General features: G+C 35.5%; 2 protein-coding genes across 2 annotated transcripts; one reads left to right on the top strand and one right to left on the bottom strand.

Annotated features, from left to right (window-relative positions):
* The first annotated feature begins 1,119 nt into the window (after positions 1 to 1,119).
* LOC147855690 (dihydroflavonol 4-reductase-like) lies at positions 1,120 to 3,965 on the top strand. Its single transcript, XM_087329992.1, has 6 exons — positions 1,120 to 1,433; positions 1,771 to 1,940; positions 2,336 to 2,539; positions 2,658 to 2,817; positions 3,008 to 3,200; positions 3,465 to 3,965. Exons 1-6 carry the CDS (start codon positions 1,265 to 1,267, stop codon positions 3,622 to 3,624), a joined length of 1,056 nt encoding a protein of 351 aa, XP_087186118.1. The 5' UTR covers positions 1,120 to 1,264; the 3' UTR covers positions 3,625 to 3,965.
* A 1,153-nt stretch (positions 3,966 to 5,118) lies between these two features.
* On the bottom strand, positions 5,119 to 7,992 carry LOC147855689 (cysteine proteinase inhibitor A-like). The gene is made up of 3 exons (XM_087330803.1): positions 7,917 to 7,992; positions 6,071 to 6,275; positions 5,119 to 5,516 (listed from the first exon to the last, which is right to left on the bottom strand). Exons 2-3 carry the CDS (start codon positions 6,269 to 6,271, stop codon positions 5,337 to 5,339), a joined length of 381 nt encoding a protein of 126 aa, XP_087186929.1. The 5' UTR covers positions 6,272 to 6,275; positions 7,917 to 7,992; the 3' UTR covers positions 5,119 to 5,336.
* Between the last annotated feature and the right edge of the window lie 3,043 nt (positions 7,993 to 11,035).

Below are 11,035 nucleotides of genomic sequence, written 5' to 3'. Positions count from 1 at the left end.
TATACAACTGTGGTTGGTGAGACATTCTTTTATACCAGGACAATTTAACTTCCTTGTTTGAGAAAGAGGTTGAAGGATATTGCATATGAGTTTTGATAGTGAGAATTGTGGTGTTCTTCCGACGCAAAAAAATGCTAAATAAACATATTTATTAATATGTAGGTATCTTAGTGTTCAGGAAAGAGGTTCTTGTTTACCAATAAGGTGTTCTAGAAATTGTTTGATAGAAATGTGCTCTCATGCAAACACATAAGTGTTTGAGACATTCATGGCCGTAGATCAATTCATGTTTTTTTCGTAACTTAGATTCCTTCTAAGTTTCTTCCCCAAGAAATTTTAAGGCGTACAAAGATGATGTTCACGTTGGGAAAGAGGCTCTTAGAATTCATCTCTTACATTGAATTGGTGAGATATCATGCACAATAATCCAAAATTTTATGGGGGATTTTAGGGCTACTTTTCCAAAGTAAGGGCTTACAATTTTAATCTCATTTCCAAAGTACTTCAAGGCTATTTGAGTATTTAAAAGGGCGTTAAGAGCCACATATTTTTATTTTGCTTTACTAGAACAAGCTTGGAATTCTATTGAGAACCAACTACAAAAAAACTATCCCGAGCTTTTCTTCTAACAAAACTCACTCTATTTTCTTAACTAAAAAGTGATCTCAAAATTCTTTGTTTGTATTTTGTGAAATGTTTGATATTTTGTAAAAACTTGACTAAAGTCTTTTGACGAAAATGTGACCTTGATTTTGTTGTAAAAAGTTTAGTATTCTATTGAGAACCACCAATGTATGTACATTTTTCTTTCTCTTGTAAAAAGAAGAAGAAAGAAAAAGTTCAATGAGAATGTGTATTGAATCAAAAGTTTATACTTAAAAAGTTGTGTGACGTGAGAGTCATTATTATCTTTCTCTCACGATGTGGCCCAAATCATTAAAGGCAATAGAATGACATGTTGTGCATGCATCACGTGACCTTGCTAGCATGAGTCATGGTTTCCAAGGAGTCGGTAGCACAAGCACCAAAATTTAGTTCAACAAACACAAAAGGAGAACTTATAATACAATAAGTATAAAAGAGAGAGAGACACACACATCTTTGCACCCATGCAAAAAGTATCATAACAAAGACCCTCCCAAGTTTCCCTCTCATCAGATTGCTTTGTCTCCTCTCATTGCAATAATCATCACTCTCGATCACCCCATCCTTACAAATATATTTGTAACAAAAGATCATTCTTATAGAGAGAGGGAGAGAAGGAATGGCAATTATTGACTCCTCCAATGGCCTCAAACCTCAATCAACTAATGGCATCCATCAAACTAGTGACCTTGTTTGTGTGACAGGCGCATCAGGACATTTGGGTAGTTGGCTAGTGAAACGACTACTCGAGCTCGGTTATCGTGTCCGTGCCACTGTCCGTGATGCGAGTGAGTGAATTTTTTGATGTTGTTTATAAAAACACTTAAATGCAGCTTGTAATATCATATCATTCCATTTACCTTAGAGTGTTTTCAACATGAAGGAAATTTTCCAACAAATTGTGTAGCTAGAACTATAAGTCACTTATATTTTAAACCCATGTGATTGACTTTTGTCACTTTCAAGCAATAACTTATTTGTGTTAATCTCAATAAACAATTTCATTGACACTTTCATTGTTTGACACATTTTATTAAACAATAAACCGTATAAATTTACTCTAAAGTTCTATATTACGCACATCCCTAAATTTGTTTTTATGGCCTCAATGTTGATCTTTGATAGATGATATAAAGAAGACGGCACTTCTAAGAGAACTCCTTGGGGCCAAGGACCGGCTTCAAATAATGAGAGGACATTTGCTCGAGGAGGGGAGCTTTGATGATGCGGTGTATGGATGTGATGGAGTGTTCCATTGTGCTAGTCCGACGGAATTTGAATATAAGGACCCCTATGTAAGTCAACTTCATTGCAAACTCTCTCTCTCTCTCTCTCTCTCTCTCTCTAATACCAATAAAAAGAAATTATTTTCATGACTTTCTATATCCAACATTTGACCCTGATGGTGTGTTTTCCTTGGAAAATTCTTTAACTAATTTATATGGAGACCATTATTGTTTTTCATCATTGAGATTTAGATGTAATTCTCTTTAGCAAATTCACATGGCTAACATGTCACAATGTAGCCATTGCTTATAAATGCATTTTAGATTTTAGAAATAGGCATTGTTATATCTGTACAATCTACATTTGACATAATTAGGCTCTTAAATAACTCTAGCATAAATCTCAATGGTTTGTTGAGTAGGTTTTTCAATCTAATTGTAATACCTTTTTTATGTATTTGTAGAAGGATTGCATTGAACCTGCTATTCAAGGAACTGTAAACATTTTGAAGTCATGCTCCAAATCACCATCTATTAAAAGGATTGTGTTTAGCTCATCCGCATCGGCTGTAAGGTATCCTTTACTTGATGACACTCCGGGTGAGACATATGATGAGAGTGGTTGGACAGATGTGGAAATGTGCCTTCGTGACAAGCCCAAAGGATGGGTAAGCTTTAACCAACATTTTGTTATAAAATGATTTTATGAATTGTAAACCAATATAAATTTAACTATTGTACTTTACACTAATCAACATGAATTTAATTGATGTACATACTATGCAGCCTTATTTTGCATCCAAAGCACTCTCTGAGAAGAAGGCATTTGAACTTGCTAAGGAGTACAACTTGAACTTGGTCACGTTGTTGCCTACATTGGTGACAGGTCCATTCTTGCTAGATAAGATTCCAAACAGTGTTGCAGATGCTATTTCTCTCGTAACAGGTAAACACATGCATGCACAAGCACACACTCACACACTTTCTCTTAAAATAATAATAATAATAATACTAGAGAAAGATTTGGTTAAGTAATGAGAGCTTAGGGCTATTTTGATATTTTTCTAAGAACTCGAGGGTATTGTTGTAAATATCCATTTTTACCTTGGGTTCTCATGTTGGTAAAAAATTTCCAGGTGATGTTTCACATCATGCTTACATACGGTACCTCTCATATGTACATATCGATGATATCATAGACGCATACATATTTTTATACAAAACACCCGAGGCTGAAGGACGCTACCTTGGCACCTCCCATGATGCATCTATCATTGAGATTGCTGAATTGCTTAAGAAGTTGTATCCCAATATCAAATTACCAGAGAAGTATACTCCCTTTCTTTTTCTTTACACATAGATTATATATGCACACATGAATGATTTTGTGCATGTAAGTGTATGTGTAAACTTCAAATCTAAGTGCAAGCAACACGACTTTATGTACAAAGATAAATACATCATGGAAGACATTCATGTGTGTACTAAGTGATATATCATGTGTGTGTGTTGTGTGCAAGGTATGAATGAGTGAGCAAATCCTGTTTTTATGTAATCCTAACAATAATTTTGCTTGTCTGTTTTTGGCATTAGCTTTGACTATGTTGGAAAGATCTTACCTCGTTACATGAGTAATTCAAAATTGAAGAAGTTGGGATTTGAATTCAAGCATAGTCTTAGCGATATGTTCAAAGGTGCAGTCGAATGTGCAGTTGAGAAAGGATTAGTTGCATATCCTGGAACTAGCCCATGACTCTACAAAGAAAGCTAGATAAGTAATGTATAATGTTGGCGACATGCTCAAATATGAAGTCGAATGCATCATCAAGGAATGATTGGTTGTATAACCTAGAGTTAGCCCCACACAAAAATATCTATCAAAAAATAAGTGAATGTATTTTCATAATTTGCTTTTCCAACCTCAAACTAGTGAGGTGATGTGTTTTCCTAGCTAAACCACCCTAGAGTTATCCCCACAATGATGGAAGAAAAGTTATTTACAAAAAAATGTGGATTTTATTTTCATGAGTTGTTTTTCCAACCTCAAAACTAGTGAGGTGGTGTGTTTTCCTAGTTAGGCATGTGTAGGCATGGGCCTTTTTGGACCTTTGGCATCATAATATGTATCAACCATATTCTAATATGATCATCTTGTTCACGCTCAAAATATAAACCTGGAATAAGTAGGTTCACGATGACAAAAGGCCTACGTAATGGTCATGATGTTGCTTCCTAGAACGAAATATGTCAACATTATGCGGTAGAACGTTGAGATGATGATACAACTCTAAAAATGTTAGTATATAACACATGCTTCCTCGGAGCATATAATAAGAAGCATTGACAATGAGGATCAGATAACACAAAGACTCATTAACAATGTTAAAATCATTTTCAACCCCACAAGTTGTGGGAAGTGAATTAATTAACCACATTTTCGATGCAGACTCTTAGCGTGGATGGATATTGAATAAAAACAACACGAAGGATTCTCATTAGGGATCGATCCAATGTAGCAATCCAATTTGCTCTACATTTGATTCGTTGTATACAAAGTATGTTTGCACAATGTAAATTCATAACATGTCCCCGACAATTGGAAATATAGGATCAGTACACATGCCAATTTGTGTATACAGAACACTAGTCTTGGCAAATGTAAATCCATAATATGTCCAGACCATTGGAAATATAGTATCAGCATACATGCTGATTTGTATAGAGAGCACTGGTCTCAGTTCAACAATGCAACCAATGCTTTACCTGAGAATTGTATGTGAAATTGTATCGCCACATTCGTCAACAAAAGGGCTTCAAATTGTACTTGTGAAAATCCATGCTCTAATTTAAGATTTAGCACAATGGAATCTCCAATCTCTAATTTAAGGTCAGCTCAAAATCCAAAAGATACACTCATACCAGTGCCCAAGTTAAAAAAAGCAACAAATAAATCATGGTATGAGATTTTTACGGACTAAGTCAGTCCTTACAGCCATTTCCTAATATTGCTTCTATGGCATATCCAAGTTCTGTTGGTCAACACTCCCTAATAGGCTTCCAAGGCTTCTATTCTAAGTTTTGGTACTGAGAAGTTAGTCTCATGGCCATTCCCTAATAAGCTTCTATGGCATCCAAGTTCTTACAATCATTCCACAATAAGCTTCCACAGCTTCTATTCTAAGTTTTAGTATTGAGAAATCTCATTTCAACAAAAAAAAACCCCATTGAAAAGCACCTTGGACTTGAGTAAAACCAATTATAACTACATCATATTATTCAAGTATAAAATCAATTATCATTACATCTATCATATTTATATGTAGGTATAAAATACCTCAAAAGTCTGATATATGAACATTGTTCCAAGGAAAAAACACCCTTGGGATTCTCACTATAAACATTGGTTCCAAAGAAAACTCACCCTTTCAAAAAAAATAACAGCAAAATGGACTAAGGAGATTTTCCTCATTGTTTCAAAGTAAATTCCTCTAAGGACTTGAAATTCCTCCATGGTTGCACCCAAACCCGAGCTTCATACTCATGAGTTTCGCCTCCAGACGCTGCCTCAAGATTCAAATAGTACATTATCCCAGACACAACTTGTTGCTCCGCTGATACCAGAGTCACAAAGTTGAGTTGTAATCCCTGGAGTCAAATTCCGCATGCAAAACATTTAGTCTATGGTTCTAGGACTCTCGATTGTGGCAAATTTAGTCTATGGTTAGAGGACTGTCGATTGTGGCAAATTTAATCTATGGTTCGAGTACTCTCGATCGATTGTGGCAAATTTAGTCTATGGTTCGAGGACTCTCGATCGATTGTGGCAAATTTAATCTATGGTTCTAGGACTCTCAATTGTGGCGAATTTAGTCTATGGTTCTAGGACTCTTGATTGTGGCAAATTTAGTCTATGGTTTGAGGACTATCGATTGTGGCAAATTTAGTCTATGGTTCGAGGTCTCTCGATCGTGGCAAATTTATTCTATGGTTCGAGGACTCTCAATCATGGCAAATTTAGTCTATGGTTCGAGGACTCTCAATTGTCGCAAATTTAGTCTATGGTTCTAGGGACTCTCAATTGTGTCCAACGAGTTCTGTAGCATAGTATACATACACTATCATGAAGAACTGAGAAATGTAATATATTAAAACAGAATTGTGTCATTTCATCCACTTCCCCACCCTTCTTCTTTGTTTACCTCATTAGAATTGTGTTGCTCCACTGCAAATTGGGCAAGTTCTAGAAGCTCTTTATTGCTCTGGGGATTCTGTATGGTCTGCCGACCTCCCGTGATAACAGCCATCGACGGATCAATGGAACACATCGCAACAATCACACCAATGGCAATGATGGCTAGAATGCCAATTCTTGATAGATGACCACCAGCAGACTTTATCATGCTTCTTTAATACCTCAACATGCCAAAAAATACGTACACTATTGAGCTTCTTTTATAGTCATTAATTAAAGGTCATATAAGCACTGAGTCATTAATCAAACCCTAAGTAAATTTACAACATCGAAGCAATAGTTATACATGATTAAAAGAAATTAAGGAATGTCCCATCTTAAACATCCAAAACATTTTGAAGCACACTTCAGAGTAATACTAATGAGCATATCGAAAGCCCAAAGAGCCATAGCATTCTTTACTTTCTGTGCATGAAACAAGTAAGCATGGATCTATAAAAAGATATTCATAAATTTTCATTCAATTATGTTCCCATCGATAATATCTGCACCTAACAAGATCAATGACTTATGGTCTATTAAATGAGGACATTTTATTCATTAGAACACTAATCGATCCGAGAATAGAAAAATATATATATCAATACAGAATAGTATCCAATCACAAGAAATGAATCTGAAGTTGTAGTGACTTCTCGTAGCAAAAATCAGAGTAAGATGTGCACATTGTCCACTACAAGATCAACTGATCATTATAACTAGATTCCATGACCCATGGGCAATGGAGTTTATGTCATTATTGACAATCATTAAAACTAGATTTCCTTAAGCCTTGTTGATGGAATAAACAATGTTGATGGCCATTGTGAAAGATAGATTCCAGGACACAGAGTTGAGGGCATTCATGGATATCATTAAAGCAGAATTCCATCAATCAGGGAAACAATGGCTCTTATAAACCAAAATACCATTCAACTCATAGCTCTTATCAACCGGCATATGGCTATGAAATCATAATTTCACAGAAACTCTCATAATCATCCTATAATTGAAATAAAAGCTCCTGAATATAAACAATCCAGTACATCCAATTGTTGAACTTTTGAATCAACATTACAATAATCTCATCCATCAATATACTATTACATAGGTTTAGAATCAAATTTATATCAATATTCCATCGCAAGTAAATGCCCAAATGAGAATAGGGTATGCATAAAAAAGGTATGTATAGCAAAGGATTACGATTTTTCACATATTAAACTTTCATTTTCTTTAGATCAGAAATCGTTAGGGTTCGAAATATAGAGATTAAGGGTTTCCTAGCAATAAAAGAGATATCTAAACGAATATTGCGGAACAAATAAGAGATATATGAATCAAAAAATGTATGAGACAAAGGTATTAAGAAGAACCCTAATTCTAGCCTAAACGTTGTGCAACAAGTTATAGAAAGAAACAGATAAATGGATCAAAGAACCCAAATTTGGGAAGAATCCTAATTCTATCCTAAATGTTTCACAACAAAGAAGAGAAAGAAATAGATAACAGAGCTTTAAAAAGAACCTCAATTTGAGAAGAAACTATCCTAATTCTAACCTAAATATTGCACAACAAGGCAGAAAAAGAAAAAGATCAATGGATCAAAAATACTGCACAACAAGGCAGAGAAAGAAATAGATCAATGGATCAAAAAAAAGGGGGGCGAGGTCTGGAGTTATGAGAACAGAGGTTTTAAGAAGGAATCAATCCAAATACCTCCTCTTTTCTGCTTCCTTACTAAATAGATAAATAGATTTATTTATTTCTTTAAATATTTGAGAAACAAAGATTTTTAGGAGGAACCCAAATACCTCCTCCTCTTCTTTTCTGCTTCCTCAACCTTTTTCTGGTATTTGCTTTGCTTTATTTCTCTCTTCTCTGCCAATATCTATGTGACTGAATGTCTGTTTCTGACTCTGTCTTTGTCTTCTTCTCCTTTTATATGTATGTGGATATATATATATGTATGTATGTATGTATGTATGTATGTATGTATGTATGTATGTATGTATATGTATATGTATATGTATGTATGTATGTATGTATGTATGTATGTATGTATGTATGTATGTATGTATGTATGTATGTATGTATGTATGTATGTATGTATGTATGTATGTATGTATGTATGTATATGTATATGTGTATGTGTATGTATGTATGTATGTATGTATGTATGTATGTATGTATGTATGTATGTATGTATATGTATATGTATGTATGTATGTATGTATGTGTATGCATGCATGTATGTATATGTATATGTATGTATGTATGTATGTATGTATGTATGTATGTATGTATGTATGTATGTATGTATGTATATGTATGCATGTATGTATATGTATATGTATATGTATATGTATATGTATATGTATATGTATATGTATATGTATGTATGTATGTATGTATGTATGTATGTATGTATATGTATGCATGTATGCATGTATGTATATGTATATGTATATGTATATGTATATGTATATGTATATGTATATGTATATGTATATGTATATGTATATGTATATGTATATGTATATGTATATGTATATGTATATGTATATGTATATGTATATGTATATGTATGTATGTATGTATGTATGTATGTATGTATGTATGTATGTATGTATGTATGTATGTATGTATGTATGTATGTATGTATGTATGTATGTGTATGCATGCCTGTATGTATATGTATATGTATATGTATATGTATGTACGGCCCGTTTCTATTTGCAACCAAATCATAATTAGGCTTGGTGAGGAAATCGCGAACACGGACGACGAGGACACGTTTTGAATGGCGTGTGTGATCTGCACCGTTCAATCTCTATCCACAAAAAGCGCATGTCAAAAACCCAACTCGGGTCTGACGAGCCTTTATCGCATCTAACCCAGCTTTGACAATCGGATCTGTCACATCTAACCCGACTCTGACAAGCCTCTGTCGTATCTAACCTTGCTCTGACAATCGGATCTGTCACATCTTACCCGGCTCTGACAAGCTATTTTGTAACACCTAAACCTGACCCGGGTACATGAACCTAATGCGGGTACCTGATTGAAATTTCCAAAGTGATCATTGTTTAAAAAAGATGCTAAGATTGCTCAAAAATATCAAAAACATTTTTACAAATATAAAATTGCACGATTTTACATATAAAACTCACATGATGTAATGTAATAAAAAAACTATGAGATCAAGGCTCTTGTTCAAAGGATGGCAATTTGCATTGGAGTCTCTTGAAGTCAATGTCAAACCATCACAATGCAAACATTGAACCTTCTCAGTGTCACATATTGGCAACCGCCTTATACTATGATGAGCACCTCTCTGTAGTCTGTCGGTGTGTGTTTTGGTCCTGTTTGGGGAGCTACTAATAAGTTCTTGTGAAACGTTGGGTGTGGCTTCTCTTTTCGCACCAATTTGTTGCTTTCAACTTATTGAAGCTCCCGATGCCATATTGGTTGTTGCCGATGCATGCATAGATAAGAGCAATTCCTTTCGAAAATCTACCATGAGTTGCCGACAACGCTCAAGGGCCGCACTACTCATCGCTCCCCATCCTTGCTCGCGAAGTTGAAGTGCTTCGATAGTTTGATGTGCTTCTAATTGGATTTCCTCCCTTTCGTCAACATCTACATTCATCTCGACTTCTGCTTCTTGTGTCGACTCTAGTTCTCTATCCATTCTGGCATCATCCATTCGCATTTGGGTTGCATGATCTATAAATGGTAATGATCCACATAGTGATGGCATATGTCTCTCAACGATCATCTGAATGGCAAGCAAATGCTTACATTTACTTGCAAAGTCTGGACAATCACATTATGAACATTGGAGTGAGACATTGTACCATACAATGGGAGTGGTCATGCTCAATATTCAAAACCAATATCGAGCCCCGTCCACAATATGCACTGAGTTGCTATCGGTCACATATCTTTCTAGTATCCTCTTAGCCTCTTTAAGTCTTGACCTTTGATCCTTACAATTTGCACGGGGTTGGAATCTACCACTCTTGCATATATCTCTTGTTGTTGCATGTACCATTCTACCACGGTCCCACCGATGCAAGTGCGAGAGACATTGTCCCCGATTAAGACATGCACAAGATCAATAGTAGACCGGTTTATTCTTCCTCTCAAGGCAGTGTACTTGAGAAATTGCCAATGTCTCTCTACAAGATTGGTAGTGTCAACATGTCTATAATTGAATAGTCTACCAAACTTGGGCCATAGACTCCTCCAAACACAATTTTGTCCACACCATCCACCTTCGATATATTGCCAAACTCCAGGTTTGTTTGAGTATTCTTGTTGTACCTCCTCACACGTAGCATTGAAGGATGATTCGCCAATGCAATGCATGAGTTGGCACATCCTTTTATAGAGGATGTTTCTTTCCGCAACACTCACTTTGGGCTACAAGTTGTCAGCCCATGATTTTTTAGCATGGAACAAACACAATAAGAGATGACAACGTGTTTGTGAGCGTTCAACATTTGTGACAATCCAAGATTCATAGTCTTGAGCAATGACATTAGATATGGCATTATATGATGTCCAAGATTTATCAATGACTATCACATTTGGCCTTACCCTAGGCATCCTAGCAAATGTGACGTTCAAGCAAGTTTCTAATGCCACTTGGTCATGATTTGGTCCATTATCAGAACTACAAATCATATACCATAGTGGGATCCCTATTCCCATGGCATTTGGTGCAACGGCTGCATATAATGGGAACTCGAATTGATTACACATTATAATGCATATAATGTTTTAAATGTGGAGTCAATTGCCCAAGAGTTGTTTTGCAACAATCGCTCACACATTTCCAATATCCGAAGTATCAAGATAAATGGTTGTCAAGTTGGAGATCCATTTGGACCAGGCAAGTATGGTTGGGCATGTGCCACTTTGCCTA

This window comes from Azolla caroliniana, unplaced genomic scaffold, assembly GCF_043228905.1.
Source record: "Azolla caroliniana isolate FFs.n. ecotype wild unplaced genomic scaffold, voAzoCaro1.0.p SCAF_14, whole genome shotgun sequence".
NCBI classification, from domain to species: domain Eukaryota; kingdom Viridiplantae; phylum Streptophyta; class Polypodiopsida; order Salviniales; family Salviniaceae; genus Azolla; species Azolla caroliniana.
The sequence above is the reverse complement of the archived record's forward strand: the minus strand, read 5'-3'. Positions and strand labels throughout refer to the sequence as shown.

Coding starts and splice junctions, on each gene's coding strand:
- LOC147855689 (XM_087330803.1), bottom strand. CDS start 6,271: ATGATAAAGTCTGCTGGTGGTCATCTATCAAGAATTGGCATTCTAGCC. Junction 5,517..6,070: donor AGCAACACAATTCTAATGAG/GTAAACAAAGAA, acceptor ATTTGACTCCAG/GGATTACAACTCAACTTTGT.
- LOC147855690 (XM_087329992.1), top strand. CDS start 1,265: ATGGCAATTATTGACTCCTCCAATGGCCTCAAACCTCAATCAACTAAT. Junction 2,540..2,657: donor GTGACAAGCCCAAAGGATGG/GTAAGCTTTAAC, acceptor CATACTATGCAG/CCTTATTTTGCATCCAAAGC. Junction 3,201..3,464: donor AATATCAAATTACCAGAGAA/GTATACTCCCTT, acceptor TTTTGGCATTAG/CTTTGACTATGTTGGAAAGA.